Consider the following 19,868-nt stretch of genomic DNA (forward strand, 5'->3'; position numbering starts at 1 on the left):
ACTCATCCGAAAAATATATTTTTTGAGGACTTAAATTTTCATTGGAAAATCCAACTACGCCGACTTCACTGGCAGTTGGGCAACCCAAGACGAAAGAAAGTATTGCAGAAGCTAATCTAAAATTTGATACATTTTTTTCTAGCTGAATTAAAAAGTAGACCGCCTAAAATTTCATTACAATGTCACCCGGTGTCATTTTTCTCCAAATAAAATCACATTAACAAACGGTACGTCAAATACATTTTTATTTATTTTATTGGTAAAAAAAGTATATTCTACAGGAAGTTTCGAATAAAAACGAACGCAACTGCATTGCGTAGCAGCAAATGATCACGGTTGTGCAATCCTGTCATTCTGCATTTTACAATTGTTGATTATTACTCAGTAGTGATTATAATAACGTACAAAAAATAAATTTGTTGAATTCTTATGAAATGCAAATAAAATTCAACTTAGTTTCATCGTAAGCAAATTATTCCGATCGTATATAAACGTGCAATGCTGTCGGGTATCCGCCATGTTTTTCTCTTACATGAGTTGACCTAACTAACCAATCAAAATGCTGTATGATGCCAATGTGTTCAAATTACCATAGCTCATTTAAATATGTTAATGTTATTGAACGCAACGTGGAAGAGATTTGCCAATGTTATTGTAAGATCTTTTGGCTTGGATTCAAAAAATAAATTGAGCATTCAAAGAATAATTTAACATTGTTTACAATGATAACAGCTCATTGTCGAAACAAAGTTTACCCATTCCATGGATGTACTAACAAAGGATGAACCACTACCCATTCTATCGTCCCAAAAAAGATCCCTAAGTGAGTTTCTAGTGGTCCCGGCCTAAATTTTTAGTGCCCCGGGCTGTCAGGACGTTGTTAATTTCGAGGCCTGCTTTATATCAAATAAATTCTTGTCTATGCTTTTTCAATGATACTTGGTACAGATTTTTTGGGGAAAGAACTTTTTAGCATATTTCAATTGAAACTTGTAACATAGATGCCCGGGATAATCAAAGACCTGATTACTGGGTTGCCACCTGTGAGAATTATCTAATTTACATATTTCTCAGTTCTCATAAAACAAGTTATTTGTGATGTATGGAATAATTTTTCACATGTAATCTAATAAAAATAATTTCCACCATTTAGTTTGTATACTGTACTGTAAAACGTGTTTTTTTCGCGAGCCTGTCTTTTTAGCGAAATTAGGCGAGAGAACTGATTTGCTAATTCAAGATGTCGCTAATGACTTTATTATAAATTCAAAATGGCCGCCAAACAACGTCTTTTTTCTCAACACACTTTTTGTACACAACTCAAAAAAACCTACTGACCTACTGACATGATAGATACACTTTATTGAAAAGTAAATTAACACAAAAAAACGTATTCATTGTGGTCATTATTTCAATAAAAATAAATAAATAAATGAGATGATACTGATATATTCTTACAGAAATTAGTACATGTAGTACTTAGTATTCAAATCTCAAATCCCTGTTGAATCATTTTTTTATCATCTCGAACAGAATCAAATTAAACTTTGACAGTTTTTGTTTTGTTTTTATGGAGGTGATAACTGCGCATTGGGTTGGTGTGTGACAGTATTGTGAAAACAGGAAATCAGCAATGATAAGAGAGATTCGCTAAATCAACATTCCGCTATTACGTCATTTTACTACAATTCACTAAAACTGCATATCGTTTTTTCAACATGTTTTACAGTATCTGAGATTATGCAAATATTAGGGGGATACGTAGGGTTTTCTCTTTGTATTGTCAACTTAAGTATTGTGTTTATCCCACAGCATATATTTCATGTACTGTAAAAGGGTTAATTATTCACTGGGTTTTAATTTTGCTTATTTCGCTGTCCCAAAAAATGCGCTAACTTAAAACCCAGTGAATATGTAAAATTTAGCATAGAACACATTATCTAAATGATTAAACTGAATTTAAAACCCACTGAATATGCCTGAAATGGTAAATCGGCGAAATTTAAACCCTGTGAAAATTAGTCATTTTACAGTATTCAATTCCCAAAGCTAACAGAAGTTCTTTTAAAGCTTTCTTAGATTTTCATGCACGAGTTGTACTGAAACTGTGTCATTTGACCTCATAGGTCAAACCAGTTGTTTACTAGTCATAATGATGGGTGATGCCAACCGAATGTATTTGAGAATTTCTAAATAGTGTCTGATAGCAAATGCAAGACAACAGAGAAATGATTTATAAAGATCGTCGCTCATTAGTGAACAAAACGAAAAGGAAAAAAAACAAATATCTGTGCATGTGACTGACCATTTGCTGCAAAAATGCCGCCAAAGCCCTGCAAACATGATTTTACGGCAATATTTACAATAGTGACCTTTTTCAGACAGCTATACTGAGAAATGGTAGCACCCTCTTTAGAAATGGTAGCACCCTCCCGGTTTACCAGGAACTGGTTGGTTAAAGGTTTAAGGTCTGCAGATGTTTTATTTAAATGGGATAGAAAGGAAATAGGTCATACAAAAATGTGTCATGTTGTCCCAAATATGATATATGATAAGTTGCATGCAGCAGATAGCCATAGCGTAACGTTGTTTACAAACAAGCATCTACATAATTTCTATTTATACCATGCGTTATAGCTAAAGACTTAATCCTCACACTTTCACAGGTGACAACCCCTCCACTTTAAGGCAAAATGCACTCAATAAATTTTGCACATAAAACATTCTGAAATGAGTGATTTTCCATATATAAATATGCTGGCTTTATAAATATCCCTTCCTATATGTGTTGTTGTTGGAAGTGAAGTCTTTGACATGTTATTTCCTCTATAGCTTTAGGTCCTTTCATTTCAAATTGGAAGACAGTACATAACTTAGTCGATAAACATCGTAATATATCAGTATAACTCGTGAATGCCTAACTTACAGATTTGATTTTTGGCCATGTTACTCAAAATTGAAAAGGCTGTCAACAACTGTTGAATAATTTATTGTCATAGGAATTTATTTTTGTTTATGAGGATTAAGCTGGGTTCTCCACGGTTTGAAAATTAAACAGGGCGCGCCAATGTGAAGTGGGCGTGGCACATTTGTAACGTGCATCATTGGCATGGATGTTGAAAAATGGAAACCAAAAAATCCATTAATCTACATATTATTACATATGCATAATTATATTTATTATTACAAAATGAATGAGAATTTTGAAGAGCTATTATTAAGTAAACGTCAGCACGTACAATCAGCTGATTTTAGCTGCACGATTCATCACGCGGCGACATCAGTTGTTTACCAGTAATGATCGCGTCCAGAAAAAGACGTAACAAGTTTGTTAATTTATTTTCCCAAATAGATACATACATGCTTTATTTAATTTTTAGCAAAAATTTATATTTATGATTTATATTTATTTGGATGAAGCAAAATAAAATGTATGATGTCGCCAAAACGTTCGTAATTGGTTCATTAAAAAACTTGCATGAATGGCACCAAACAGCAAGATGATCAAACGAAATAAAATGTACACAATAGAAGATTTTCGATCTGCAGTTAACAGTTACTATCAAATAGAATTAGGTGTAAAAAAACAAAATACATACTTAAAAGAATAATTTTCATTCGCATCGAAAGTTTGTTGATGTCTGCTTCGTTGAAAACAGCTATGACCCGGAAACAGTTCATTTTACTGTGTGCACTCTGATACTATATAACAATGCTTTTGATTGGCCAAAGCCACGCATTGACGCGAAAAACAACCAATCAGAATATTTGTTCCAAGAAGAACACAAGTAAATTTATTTCCTCCACTTATGATGCGAGTTGAAAGCATGGCCGTTTTACCGGGGTTTTTAAATCGTGATTTAAAGAAAATTCAACTTTAAATAGTGACATTTAAATATAAACATTTACATGTTCAAGCAAGCAAGCATTCATGTGGACTTCTTGGTCATCAGCAATGTCTGTGATGGTAAGTCGGCTGCGCTGGTCGTTTACCGATCATGCAAGTGCATGGCTGCCTTTGTTCCGCTCGGCGGTGACGATGTTACGCTACAAGTCATGGTGTGAACTTGGTTTTAACCATAGACCCTATGTTTTAACGAATGGTTTTACCCAGAGATTGCGTTAACCCCATATTTTGCTTCCCGGACTCCAATTATTGAAGAGGGACCCAGTTTTTCAGGCATGCTGGGGTCCAATCTCTAATAAAGTTATCCAGGGTCAAATTTCAATTTCTTAAAATTTTGTAAGTGGGACTCGTCTTGTCGAGACACTAGTGCAAACCCTGGTTTTACCGATAACGATTTTATATATTTGACGTCACCCTGGCAGTAAAAATATGGGTACGGTAATGCACTTTTCTAGGCCACATGTTCATTTTTAATCGTGTTGAAAAAATTTGTAACTTTTTGTTCGGTGGTGTTATCACCTCACGGTGACCTGCTTCGATAACAAGCCAGAATTTTCACAGTTGCACCTTAAAACAATGAACCAGTTACCCTGAGCACGATGAATCATCTTATTAATCATCTTCGGAAGACAATGAGTGTTGGCCTGTTTTGTAAACAATTCTTTGTCTGGGACCATGCAGGGGGCACAGGAAATATAACAGGGCGCTGACAATTTAAACAGGGCGCCAATTTCAGATAACAGGGCGCGGCGCCCTGTTAAAACCCCTCATGGAGAACCCTGGGATTAAGGCCAGATAACAAGATTTTATTTTTGCTCTCTTGATACATAATGAACAAAAAGAAAAATATTTTTTCAGTTTTTTTTTTTTGCTATAGCTTTTTAAAACTGAAGTCAACAATCCATTGCCAATTGCCATCTGACAAGCATTGCAATGCAATGGGCATTTGCAATTTTTACTTGATTTGCATGTATCTTTCAACAGCTTTCAATGAAACTTGGTACATAGATGCCCTGGGATATTGCACAGAGCTCAGTAGTTTGGGGTTCAAATCTTTAAATATTACTGTAAAGGGGGTAATTATTCACTGGGTTTTAATTTAGCTTATTTCGCTGACTGGAGAAATGCGCTAAATTAAAACACAGTGAATATGTAAAACTTAGTATAGAACACATTATCTTAATGACGAAACCGTGAATTTAAAACCCACTGAATATGCCTGAAATTGTAAATCAGTGAAATTTAAACCCAGTGAAAATTATTCATTTTACAGTAATTAGCCAAAATCAGCATTTTCACTTGTTTTTCAAGTACCATTTAACAGATTTCAATAAAACTTGGTGCATGGATGCTCTGGGACAATGCAAAACCCAGAAGTTTTTTATTGAATGTATATAATTCACCCAATATCACAACCACTCAACAGTTTTCAATGAAACTTGGTACGCAGGTACTCTGGAATAACAGTATACCTATTTCGCTTAGGGTTAAATTGTGTGCTTACAAATTACCTAATTTGCATAAATTATCCAATTTTCAGACATCATGAGTACTGCTCATCAAATTTCAATTAAGCTTGGTGCTTTTGGGTAATCCAGATCTGATTACTTAAGGGTTGAAATTCCCATGTATATTAATTACCCACCTTGTAAAAATGGGTTCATGCGAGTGCAGTGTTCTCCCCAGAGAATTGTCTCAGGGTTGCGGCTAATTTGCATACTAATTAACATAATGTAGTTGAATAAACATGATTTACTGTTTACAGTGAAACACATTTAGTTAATTAAAATGGGATATATTACCAAAAATATATTAGTTAGTATTGTTAATCGTTTACAATTATATATTTGGAGTTTTGAAAAAAAAATTATAATTATTACTTGAATTTAACCCCCTCCGTCCTTTTGTTTTGCTGCTCCCTTAATAGCTTTGCGCATGTGCTGGTAATTTGCATACCGCATTGTTAACAATAAAAAAACATGGCCGCAGTTAGGAACTATTCATCTCAGTCAGAGTCTGTTATTTATTTTTCTGCTCAAAATGGAGGTTAATTGTGCTAACTAATCCTTAAAACTGTACCCCTGACTTAATCAGTAAGGAAATAAATAGCTGATTACAGATAAACTTCTTTTGTTGTCTAGTCTTCCATGGTCAACGATGTAGATCGGTCAGTCACAGATGTACTGTAGTCATTTGTCCAGCACTGTCGGGTATTTTACTTCAAAACTACCGGTAATTTAAAAGTGATGATAGATTCATTGATAGTGAATTAAGGTACTTCTTAATTTCATCATTGCTTTCAAGTAGTCTTGGTTGGCTGAACTTGACTTGTATATTCTGGATAATTTTAGTCTAGTATGTCATCATGTTTACTAGCTTTGTACTTTTGAATGCAAAAGAGACCAAGTTTCACACTTCCTTTCAATCTGCCAATGCTGTTTTTGTTAATGAATGAACACCAGAAATAGTAAACATGTACAACAGATTCACAATAAAATTATTAAATTTAATCAGTCGAGGTGGGATTTCTTCAGCGTTGCGGTCAGTCCATTAACGTTGCGCAAGCAAGCTCTCAGTCACGACCATGCTACGCTAAAATGCTTTGGGGAGAACACTGCATTGTGACCCTATTAATATGCATAAGTGCAATATCTCAAGCACCGTTGCAGACAAGGACAAGCAGCAAGTGCTATAATGGAGACAAGATATGATTATTTTACTACATGCTCATATATGGTCATATGACTCCATAAATACAATAACTGTAATATCTCAAAGGCAAGTCTGTGGTCAATACAAGACCTACTTCAATGATTTTGTATGCAATAAATAATAAAATTTTATTGGAGATGTGCTTCTAATATACATGTAGTAAATACAGTACTCATTGTTTGTACTTCATGCCGACAATACCTTCAGCACACAGGACCTCTTTCTAAGCTTTCATACATGATATTTAGCTCCGCTGTCGACTTTGTCGAGCGGAGCTTATCATATGAGTGATTGTCAATCGTCGTCCGTGTCAATGTTTTACTTTTTCGACTTCTTCTTGAAAACTACAAGCCTGAATGCTTTGATACTTGGTGTATATGTACCTTGGGTAGACATCTCTTAGGTTTGTTCATTTCATGTTGATATCTTCAATTCTCTAATTTTGTTGAATATTTTTGTCATTTTTGGTAAAAAGTGATATTTTCGACTTCTTGCTGAAAACCGCAAGTCCAATTGCTTTGATATCACATATATAGGTACTACATGTGGACCTCTCTCAGATTTGTTCATTTCATAATGATATCTTTAATTCTCTAATTTTGATGAATATTGTTTGTAATTTTTGGTAAAAAGTGATATTTTCCACATCTGGTTGAAAACCCCAAGTCCGATTGTTTTGATACTTTACATATTGTTCATTTTTAGCTCCGCTGTCGACTTTGTCGAGCGGAGCTTATATGAGTGATTGTCCGTCGTCGTCATCGTCCGTGTCAATGTTTTACTTTTTCGACTTCTTCTTGAAAACTACAAGCCTAAATGCTTTGATACTTGGTGTATATGTACCTTGGGTAGACCTCTCTTAGGTTTGTTCATTTCATGTTGATATCTTTAATTCTCTAATTTTGGTGAATATTTTTGTCATTTTTGGTAAAAACTGATATTTTCGACTTCTTGTTAAAAACTGCAAGTGCAATTGCTTTGATATTACATTTATAGGTACTACATGTGGACCTCTCTCAGATTTGTTAATTTTGTAATGATATCTTTAATTCTCTAATTTTGGTGAATATTTTTGTCATTTTTGGTAAAAACTGATATTTTCGACTTCTTGTTAAAAACCGCAAGTGCAATTGCTTTGATATTACATATATAGGTACTACATGTGGACCTCTCTCAGATTTGTTCATTTTGTGATGATATCTTCAATTCTCTAATTTTGGTGAATATTTTTGTCATTTTTGGTAAAAAGTGATATTTTCGACTTCTTGTTGAAAACTGTAAGTCCGATTGCTTTGATATTACATATATAGGTACTACATGTGGACCTCTCTCAGATTTGTTCGTTTTGTGATGATATCTTCAATTCTCTAATTAATTTATTTTGGTGAATATTTTTGTAATTTTTGGTAAAAAGTGATATTTTCGACTTCTTGTTAAAAACTGTAAGTCCGATTGCTTTGATACTATTCATATTGTTCATTTTCTAATGATGTCTTCAGTTCTTTAATTGAAATGTGCATTGCTAACAGCGGAGCTATCTCAGCCGATAGGCTGCTTGTTTTAATGATATCTTCTGTTCTTTAATTGAAATGTGCATTGCTAACAGCTGAGCTATCTCAGCCAACAGGCTGCTTGTTTATGTTATACATATTTAATGATGTTGTAGTTTGATTGTAAGTCCTGGTAAAATTCAATTTTTTTCCAAAAATATAAAATTTCATTGTTCATTATGTTTACTTGCAGCTCTTGTTGAAAAAAAATCGGTCAAAACTTGATGATCCTGTTCAGTAGTTACGTGTAACTCGTATTCATGTGCATTTTTCACAGGTGATGTTGGCAATTACTACTACGGACAGGGACATCCAATGAAACCACATCGTATACGAATGACACACAATTTATTACTCAACTATGGACTGTACAGAAAAATGGAAATTTATGTAAGTTCCAGTTGTCATATTCTTACACTTGTACATATTTTTAGCTTCGCTGTCGACTTTGTCGAGCGGAGCTTATCATATGAGTGATTGTCCGTGTCAATGTTTTACTTTTTCAACTTCTTCTTGAAAACTACAAGCCTGAATGCTTTGATACTTGGTGTATATGTACCTTGGGTAGATCTCTCTTAGGTTTGTTCATTTCATGTTGATATCTTCAATTCTCTAATTTTGGTGAATATTTTTGTCATTTTTGGTAAAAAGTGATATTTTCGACTTCTTGTTAAAAACCGCAAGTGCAATTGCTTTGATATTACATATATAGGTACTACATGTGGATCTCTCTCAGATTTGTTCATTTTGTAATGATATCTTTAATTCTCTAATTTTGGTGAATATTTTTGTCATTTTTGGTAAAAAGTGATATTTTTGACTTCTTTTTAAAAACCGCAAGTTCAATTGCTTTGATATTACATATATAGATACTACATGTGGACTTTTCTCAGATTTGTTTATTTCATGATGATATCTTTAATTTTCTAATTTCGGTGAATATTTTTGTCATTTTTGGTAAAAAGTGATATTTTCGATTGCTTTGATATTATACATATTGTTCATTTTCTAATGATGTCTTCAGTTCTTTAATTGAAATGTGCATTGCTAACAGCGGAGCTATCTCAGCCGATAGGCTGCTTGTTATATTCTCGCAATACACATGTCAGTTTCAAACATTCTTTGGAAAAGATTATTTTGTTATTTTGTCTGTCTTCGGAATGTGTCATCTTTTAATACGGTAGTGGACATCTTTGTTTTAATAATATTTTCCGCGGCTACAATTCCCAAAATTTGCAGCAATTTCCTTATTTTAGATACTTTATTTTCACTTGGAATTTATTTTTGCTATTTTGGCTGAAGGTATGCTTCAATGAAAATAAAATCCAATGAATACACTTTTTCTCCTATATTTTGTATTTTACTCATCAAAAATCAATGAAAATAAATTCCATACAAAATGCCCAAAAAAGCTTCTCAGCAAAAATTAATTCCAATATAGATTATTTTACAGTACCATAAAATATGGGATTTTATATTTTCATTGAAAGTCAGTGTTCTAAATTGGGCATTTATATCAACTTAATTTAAGGCTTACTTTGTTAATCTGATCATGTTTATGTTGCTATTAAATTCGGCAAAGTACATATTAATGATTTACATTATTACCCTGGCCTTTGTATTAAACAATCTCGACTCCCTGGAGATCATGCAGCTCAGACATCATCAGAGTTAAACATGTACGTAACAGTCACTACCAGGTACCTGTTTACTCTTGCATGGTGAGAAAGCTTTAAAATAGAAAGAGTAAATTGCCTTCCCTGAGGTCATAATGTGTTATTGACGATTCTAAAATAGTGAATCCTTTATGTTGTGATGTTGAGTGGATTTAAATGAAAACATGATTTAATGGCTCCACTAAATTTTATTCTCTTTATTATCTGTAAGAAGTCTTGTCTCGTTTCATATTTTAGTACTTGATGTTGAGTCTAGAGGGTTCCCAGGTTAAAGGCCAAAAGTGATTAAATTGCATGAAAAATATAGGAAAAAAATGAGGAATACAAAGCCACTTCATATATACTGTAAAATACTTGAGACTTGAGTGTTTTGTATTAAATTTATTTTCACTGATTTCTTGCAAGTTAAATGTGAAATATAGGAAAAAACATATATTCGCTGAATTTTATTTTCACTGAGTCACTCCTTTAGCGAAAATTAATTCCTAGTGAAAATAAAGTATGTTACAGTAATACACATGTGATCCTCTGTCCCAAAATTAGGGTGCGACCATTTCACTGCTGGGGTGGGGCTGAATTTAGGGTCAAGACGTCTCAGAATCAAAATTTTCATGGAAAAAGTGATTAACTGTGTAGTAATTTGAACGCTTCACTTGATCTTACCTCTGTGTCGTCACTGATAAAAAAAAAAAACTCGAACTTAAATTACTGTAAAATACTTTATTTTCGCTTGAAATTAATTTTTGCTAAAAGAATGATTCAGTAAAAATACATTTGTTCCTTTATTTTACATTCAACTTGTCAAAAATTAGTGAAAATAAATTCCATACAAAACACACAAAAAGGTCTTTTCAGCAAAAATTAATCCATCTAAAATAAGTATTTTACAGTATTTGTACTTCAGCTCCTGAAGTGGTTATGTTGGTTAGCTACTGTGGAGCGTGAAGTGAAGTAGCTATTTTTAAATTTTATGTAAATGACTATTTTTGCACAAAAATATGACTCTGGTTAATAATTATAAACTGAGAAAAAAAATTAACACTTGCATACACGTTAGAAAATGTTAATTTGAGTAATCTTGATTTTGAATAATTTAATTTGAAATAACTTTTGTTTTGGTTAATTTTGATTTTAATAATACTAATAATTTGATTTTGAATCAATTGATTTCAGATAAAAAAAAATAATTGAAAATAATTTTGATTAATTGTGATTTTGATAAAAATGTTATTTATATGTATTTGCAGAGACCACATAAAGCAACACAAGAAGAAATGACCAAATACCACAGTGATGATTACATCAAATTCTTAAGGAGTATCAGGCCAGACAACATGTCAGAATACACAAAACAAATGCAGAGATGTAAGTTTTTACCCCAATTTAGTATTTATAATTTCAGAGTGTTTTATTCTTTTAACACTTGTATCGATAAAGTTTTTGATGTAATAATATTAGGTTATTACTAGAATACCTCAAAGTATGCACAAAGACAGTACAGTTTGAGTATCGACCAACGTACAGCAGAGGTTGATGCGCGGCGTAATGTCTGAATGCATACTTTGAGGTATTCTCACAATAACCGTATTATTATACATCTTTTCCTTCCAAGGGTACATCATGGGAATGCCTCAATCCAAAAAGTTTAGAACAGAATCAGCATACTTCTTTGTGTGAAGTCTGGTCAAACTCCGATGGCAGCCATGTTTGTTTTTATAATTAGAGGTCGCTTATGCGCATAATCATTCCATATTTGGAATTCACACTTCCTTATATGGTAGGATGAAAATACCCTGTAAAATACCGCAAAATTTTGACACACTGTAACTTATAATAATTTATATTAATATTATAAATTGCAAGTAATGGTATTTGGTAGCAGATATACATGTAAGACCTCTCTAGAGAAAATTTGGAGCAAATAATCTCTAATAACCTCTCTTATGCTTGGTTATTTTCTCTCGCCTAATATGATGCTTCAAATATGTAACATTTTTGAGCACTTGCATAGTTTTGTCGCCATCTTGGATTTCTGGCAAAAACTACCAACATTTTAGGGATTTCTTTCTCAAGAGCAGCTTTAATTTAGTTCATGATTGTTCATCTATGTAATTTCCTTTTATTTGTCATAAATAATTTCTCAGTTAATGTTGGAGAGGACTGTCCAGTTTTTGATGGTTTATACGAGTTTTGCCAGTTGTCCACTGGTGGTTCTGTCGCTGGTGCGGTGAAACTCAACAAGCAACAAGCTGATGTGGCTATCAATTGGTCAGGTGGTTTGCATCATGCTAAGAAGTCAGAAGCGTCAGGATTTTGTTACGTCAATGATATTGTTCTTGCAATATTGGAACTTTTAAAGTAAGTTGTGTTTTCTTGTATCACTGCAACAAATGATGGGCATGGATTTCAATGATAAAATTCAGAAAACTAATGTTGACTCTTCTACAGTAAATTTTTACGTCAATAATGTGTTTTCTGTGATTTTTCTCTCAATTCTGTTTTCATTTTGAATGAAACTTGCAGAATATGAATGATTGTTGTATATTGATTTTTATCCAAAATATTTAATTAGGTTCAACATTCTTCACGAATTTCACATGCTGTTCTATTTTCCATTGTTACATGGGTGACATTTTTATTGTTTGAATTTGTAAAAGATGCTTTTAAAATCACCTCAGTCGTTGTGACACATCACCATAAACACTCCCATGTCTAACTTTTTTAACCAGCCACCTGTTGACCCGTCAATTTAGACAAATATGCCATATTTGGTCTAATAGAAGCACATCTCCGATAGACAGACGATACAATTGTATTGGCTGTAACTAAATTCATTTAAATATTATGTATTTTGATCATAAAAAAATTTACAAAATAATTATAAATAATCAACAAAAATAAGTCTATGGTCACAAGACTACTTACTTTTGTCCATATTGTTTTTAGATGGGCACTTCCTTCCTGGGTTTACAAAATGTACTCTTTGTCCTATGTTACAATGTATATTTACAACACAAAAAAATGGTAGTGGCTGTTACATACATGTTTACAACAACTGGTGCTCAAAATTAACTGATTCTGTGATTAAGTTATTGTCACATTTCACATATGTTTCAGTAATATACCACTGATATTAGCTAAATAATTGTAATTTTCAGATATCACCAGCGAGTATTATATGTAGATATTGATATCCATCACGGTGATGGGGTAGAGGAGGCATTTTATACAACAGATCGGGTTATGACTGTGTCATTCCACAAATATGGCGAATATTTTCCTGGAACCGGAGATTTAAGGGTAATTATCATTTAAAATGAACGACTTGAAGCGGTACAGTTGTGACGCCCAGACATGGAGTTGTACCTAATTGGCTACCTTTATATTTTAATACTTTATGATAAATCTATGGATAAATTAGTAAATCAGATTGGCAAAAACAATTTTGTAATTTTCCCTAACTTGCAAGACTTCATCTGTCATGAAATTAAATCTGATTACTGTACTCATGGTATTCACTGGTTTTTAATTATCAGGATATTGGAGCCGGTAAAGGTAAATACTACGCTGTGAATTTTCCTCTCAGAGATGGTATCGATGACGAGTCTTACGAACAGATATTTGAACCTGTAAGTATAACATACGTTAAAGACTTTATACAATACACAATGATTTTCACAGCAGTAACTTTAAGCTTTTAAGCTTTTGTGAAATTAAAATCCAAATTAAATTGAATAATAATTTAGTACCAAAAGTGTGTTAACAATTACCATGCTTAACCCTTGAAGTGCCATGGTCAACTTTTGTCACCATTCACAAAATACTGTGGAATACTTTTATTTTCGCTGGAATTTATTTTCGCTGAAAAGGCTTTTTGGGTATTCTTTATGAAATTTATTTTCACTGAGTATATTTGCTGGATTTTATTTTCACTGAATCATCCCTTTCAGCGGAAATAGCAAAAATAAATTCCAAACGAAAATAAAGTATTCTACAGTAGTTCTATATACTGTATGTGCATATTAATTAGGCAATTTGCATATCATTAACCCTTCAAGCGCCAAAGTCAACTTTCGTCACCATTCACAAAATAGTTCTATATATCATCTGCACATATTAATTGGATAATTTGCATATCATTACCCTTTAACCCTTTGCGCCCCAATGCGGCCATATACGGCCGCTTATTTCTGACCAAAGATAACCCAATTCGGCCGTAAAAGGCCACCCGTTAATGCACTGTCAAAATCCCAATGCGGCCGTAAACGGCCGGTATTTCATAGATTGAAACAGAAGTTGATTCTGATCTCCCATGATCTTTGCATGAAAAAATAAATTGTTGATGAAAATAATTAGAAATACAGGTACGTTCAGACTGAAAATTATATACGAATTGTCCTCGTACTTTTCTTGTACAACGGGTTTTTCGGACGGTGTCTGTGAAGAGCTGTGACAATTTGCATAAATAAACAAACACAGCGGCATGTTTGGTGAAAGTTCATTTATTCTACCGCAGTTTTTATCCAAAATAAACGCATAATACATATAAAATTTATATTCATCTGAACTGGAAACATTATTTAAATAAATTACCTATATAAAATGTTGTTTTTCCTTGTCGGCGAGTTTTTAATGTCGAAAAATCAGACTGTCATCGCAATCAGTCTTGCGTGCCAGCAGAGGTCAACACGTGAAAATTGCCGTAGTCGCTGGTTCCGTAAAAAAGGCATCCCAGTTTCGTTGCTATTTTTCACTGCAAGTCCTTATTTCGCCTCTGTTGTATTTCCACTGGATATCCATGTATTTTTTTCATTCACAGTGTTCAAATATCGCTTTAAAATGGGGGTTTTAAACGGGAATATCCAATGACCTCTGTAGGCCAAACGACACTGTCATCAATTACCGTTGGTTTGAATATTTAAACACGATCACTGTGTCGTTGCCCCGGCAATTCCCGCCCTACTGTTCCATATGTATATTCCTAATAAAGAATCCTGCCAAATAAGGAATACTTCTTCCGAATATATGAATAAATTACACACTAATTTGACTGTGGCGGGAATATGCAAGGTTTTTCAGTGGTTGACAGACACGATCATTCAGTTGACCTCCACTGCGTATTTGCATTTGTTTGTAAACACAGCTGACTTGTAATCGAACGAATTAAATTCCTGTAGAGTATTTTTGGATTTTTTATGCAATTATTCACAACTATTTGTGTGATACGTTTAAAGTTTTAACTCAGTGATGAATTTCCAAACTGTGAGCGAACAGCAGACTGCGGGCCCCAGTACCTGGATGCCACAACAACCAGCCGACTCGGAGCTGTCATCGCAAACTGATCGTGACGCAATTCTGAGATTTTTCGATGAGTCTGATTCAGACACTGAGTTTGAAGGCTTTACAGTGGAAGAAATAGACGAAGGGAGATTGAGATGTGAATTGCTATGTCAAAATACCAACTGTGGCAGTGGCAGTGACATCGATTCTAATGAACTGTTAGACTTGCTGAATGCCGATGCCGACAGTGACTCGGACTCTGATGCCGATGACATCGCCGATACACCAAACATCTGGTCAAATGAAAGGACCGACGTGAACATTCCAGCACATGACGACCAGTTTTCAGGACCAAGACATGGTGTTTGTTTCGACGGGGAACCACTGGATTTTTTTAAATTATATTTTACGGACGATTTTTTGGATTTGTTGGTCGGGGAAACAAATAAATACGCTAGACATAGACAGGAAGTTACCGGGCGCATAGACCGGCATTGGTATGAAACGGACAGAGATGAAATGAGTGCCTATTTCGGTGTTATCATAAATTAGTAACCAAGTGAATTGTAAATAAAATGTGTTTTTTTTTTAAATGAAATGAAACTACAGTGTCCTAGTCTTCTTTTCCCTGTGTACATGTCAACCTACCTGGCTCACACTGAATTGGTAAAAAGTTTTGGGTAATGGGAGTACAAATATGCAAATTAGTAATGGGCCCTGCAACATTGTTGCAACAAAGTATCTATGGTGTGCAAAGGGTTAAGAGCCAAAGTCAACTTTTGGCACCATTCACAAAATAGTTCTATATATCATTTGTGCATATTAATTAGATAATTTGCATATCATTAACCCTTTGACCACCTAAGTCAACTTTTATCACCATTCACAAAATAGTTCTATATATCATCTGTGCATATTAATTAGGTAATTTGCATATTATTACCCTTTAAGCGCCAAAGTCAACTTTTGGCACCATTCACAAAATAGTTCTATTTATCATTTGTGCATATTAATTAGGTAATTTGCATATCATTAACCCTTTGACCACCTAAGTCAACTTTTATCACCATTCACATTATAGTTCTATATATCATCTGTGCATATTAATTAGGTAATTTGCATATTATTACCCTTTAAGCGCCAAAGTCAACTTTTGGCACCATTCACAAAATAGTTCTATATATCATTTGTGCATATTAATTAGGTAATTTGAATACATTAACCCTTTGAGTACCAAAGTCAACTTCTGGCACAAAAATTACCGATTGTTTTTTTAGAATCATTTCAAAATTTTGATCAAGACCTGTTGCCATGGGCAAAAAAAGGATATCCACTTGTTATTTTTAATTTTAAAAAATACCTGAATATAGGCGCTCAAAGGGTTAAAAAGGACAATGTATAGGCAATGATTGCATTCTTGTTTATGTTGTTGTTTAGATCATAACTAAAGTTATGGAGATGTATCAGCCGAGTGCTATGGTTTTACAGTGTGGTGCTGATTCACTATCCGGAGATAGGTTAGGTTGTTTTAACCTCACTCTTCGAGGTAAGTATATTTATTGTGCTTTCAAGATGAAGTGATCCATATGTGATTCAACCAAGAGGTTTTTTTTGACCTTTGTAAAATACATGAATCTGATTGCAAGTGACTCTGACATGTGCACCCCCAATCAGCACGCATTTGCTGAATAGAATCTGATATCGGTATAGAGTTGTGTCGATGACCAAATAAACAGACAGTGGCTGGTGAGGATGGTTTTGTAAATGTATGATAATTGCATACGTATTTCAATTATTCTCTATTGAAAATCAATATTTTGAAAAAATAAATAACAATTTCTCTTTCCTAGTTTGTCATGTGGTCAAAAACAAAATATAGAATTTTTCTAGAGGGTAACTCGTGGCTTCTATTTGCGATTGTTCTAATCAAAGGTGCTCTACACATCATGTACATGTAAGTAGTCCACTTTCTTTCTTACAGGTCACGCAAAATGTGTAGATTTTGTGAGAAAGTTCAATATGCCGTTATTGATTCTGGGAGGTGGTGGATACACAATTAGAAATGTGGCTCGCTGTTGGACGTACGAAACTGCTGTGGCATTGGGTGTTGATATCGCCAATGGTAAGTCCTCTCATGTCTGCTAACTGCAGTTATGGTAGAAAGTTGGTCATACAGCCCTGTCACGTTGTCGCAAACATGGAATATGGTTTCTGTCAGAAAATGCACTGTATTTACTGTCGTGGGAACAGTGACATTCATTGTCTGAAACTGTCGCCTGGCATAGTTATGAGGTGTGTGCACTACAGCCATCAATGTCAGGCTCCCTTTAATTTCCCAGGTTGAATCCTTGGGCTTTTCTGAATTGTGCTATTTTTGTGATGGTAGCATAGCTATCATTGCATCTGTTACCTGCCTGTCCTACTTTCTTGTCCAATTTGCCTCCTTCTTTGCTCAAAGATACAATACTACACTTTCCATCAAGCCAGATAGAAACCTTTTTCAGTGAAACGGTTTTTACCTGTTATCACTTTTTAGCTCCGCTGTCGACTTTGTCGAGCGGAGCTTATCATATGAGTGATTGTCCGTCGTCGTCGTCCGTGTCAATGTTTTACTTTTTCGACTTCTTCTTGAAAACTACAAGCCTAAATGCTTTGATACTTGGTATATATGTACCTTGGGTAATTTTGGTGAATATTTTTGTCATTTTTGGTAAAAACTGATATTTTCGACTTCTTGTTAAAAACCGCAAGTGCAATTGCTTTGATATTACATCTATAGGTACTACATGTGGACCTCTCTCAGATTTGTTAATTTTGTAATGATATCTTTAATTCTTTAATTTTGGTGAATATTTTTGTAATTTTTGGTAAAAACTGATATTTTCGACTTCTTGTTAAAAACCGCAAGTCCAATTGCTTTGATATTACATATATAGGTACTACATGTGGACCTCTCTCAGATTTGTTCATTTTGTGATGATATCTTCAATTCTCTAATTTTGATGAATATTTTTGTCATTTTTGGTAAAAACTGATATTTTCGACTTCTTGTTAAAAACCGCAAGTGCAATTGCTTTGATATTACATATATAGGTACTACATGTGGACCTCTCTCAGATTTGTTCATTTTGTAATGATATCTTTAATTCTCTAATTTTGGTGAATATTTTTGTCATTTTTTGGTGAAAAGTGATATTTTCGACTTCTTGTTAAAAACCGCAAGTCCAATTGCTTTGATACTACATATATAGGTACTACATGTGGACCTCTCTCAGATTTGTTTATTTCGTGATGATATCTTCAATTCTCTAATTTTGGTGAATATTTTTGTCATTTTTGGTAAAAAGTGATATTTTCGACTTCTTGTTGAAAACTGTAAGTCCGATTGCTTTGATATTACATATATAGGTACTACATGTGGACCTCTCTCAGATATGTTCGTTTTGTGATGATATCTTCAATTCTCTAATTAATTTATTTTGGTGAATATTTTTGTAATTTTTGGTAAAAAGTGATATTTTCGACTTCTTGTTAAAAACTGTAAGTCCGATTGCTTTGATACTATTCATATTGTTCATTTTCTAATGATGTCTTCACTTCTTTAATTGAAATGTGCATTGCTAACAGCGGAGCTATCTCAGCCGATAGGCTGCTTGTTTTTTATTCTACAGTACACCAGTGTGGATGCAGTGTCACACTGTCATGCCAATTGCTGGCTGATGATTTTTCTGTAAGCAGTAATCTATTACACTCAAAACATAGTCATGTGCATTCTCGCAACAGGCGACCATATTACGTCCAATAAATTCATCCAAGACTCAGTACTTTGGCTCATCTCCTCTACTAAGGCACAATCTGATTAAAATCTTACGTGTGTAGTAGTCTCTTCATAAGTTAATCACCTCTATCTAATTTTGACCAAATGACATCCAAAATCATGTTTAGACAGGATTTCTCAACCAATTAGATCGTTCCTTATTAGAAAGTCGAAGTATGAAACTAAAGATATTCTATTAACTGTCAAATAATTTTTTTCAGAACTTCCATACAATGACTATTTTGAGTATTTTGGACCAGATTTCAAGCTTCACATCAGTCCCTCTAACATGGCTAATCAAAACACACCAGAATATTTAGAAAAAATAAAGTAAGTATATATTACTATTGTAAATTTCCTGTGGTTTCTGATTAAAGTAGGGGAGTCATCACCTGCGCATGCGTCAGATGGCCATAGCGTGTCATTGTTTACAAACAAGCGTCTACCCATGAGCCTTTGTGTTTTTAGTGTGTGTTATAGTTGCCTGGGACTCTTGCATGCACAGGTGACGACCCTCTCGCTTTAACCAATCACAAATTGTCTTGCATTCTATCATGTGTTGCATCTTTGTCCAATCAGCATGCATCTCAGTTTGTCAACATCTACATAAATCTCACTGTCCACAATTACAAAAGCATGGGGGGGGGGAAACACATAATGAGCTTAAAATATTACTAATTCTTCATGAATCTATAAACTGTATTTCATTTGTTTGTAAAAATTGTGAATACTGCAAGCCGTTTAATTTTCACTGCTAAAAATATTCTGTCGTCGGACCCCAGAAAAATTTTCACTGCTACAAAATGAAGCGGTTTTTACTAACTCGCCAAGTTCATGAAAATTTGTCTATTATTAAATTAAAGGAGTTTACAGTATTACATTACATATAAAGTAAGCTGCATCTTCACAAAAATAAAATGTGTTTG

The 19,868-nt window shown here is 33.8% G+C and overlaps 1 protein-coding gene across 1 annotated transcript in view; it reads left to right on the forward strand.

The window, feature by feature from the left end:
* LOC100375702 (putative histone deacetylase 1-B) overlaps nt 1–19,868 on the forward strand; it is a 28,166-nt gene that overhangs the window by 1,156 nt on the left and 7,142 nt on the right. The window contains exons 2-9 of the mRNA XM_006825515.3: nt 8,447–8,559; nt 11,093–11,210; nt 11,990–12,203; nt 13,004–13,145; nt 13,382–13,474; nt 16,563–16,671; nt 17,107–17,247; nt 19,164–19,272. Coding sequence (XP_006825578.1) covers nt 8,447–8,559; nt 11,093–11,210; nt 11,990–12,203; nt 13,004–13,145; nt 13,382–13,474; nt 16,563–16,671; nt 17,107–17,247; nt 19,164–19,272 — 1,039 coding nt within the window. The remainder of the gene's footprint in view (nt 1–8,446; nt 8,560–11,092; nt 11,211–11,989; nt 12,204–13,003; nt 13,146–13,381; nt 13,475–16,562; nt 16,672–17,106; nt 17,248–19,163; nt 19,273–19,868) is intronic.

This window comes from Saccoglossus kowalevskii, chromosome 18 (assembly GCF_978046115.1).
Source record: "Saccoglossus kowalevskii chromosome 18, keSacKowa6.1, whole genome shotgun sequence".
NCBI lineage: Eukaryota > Metazoa > Hemichordata > Enteropneusta > Harrimaniidae > Saccoglossus > Saccoglossus kowalevskii.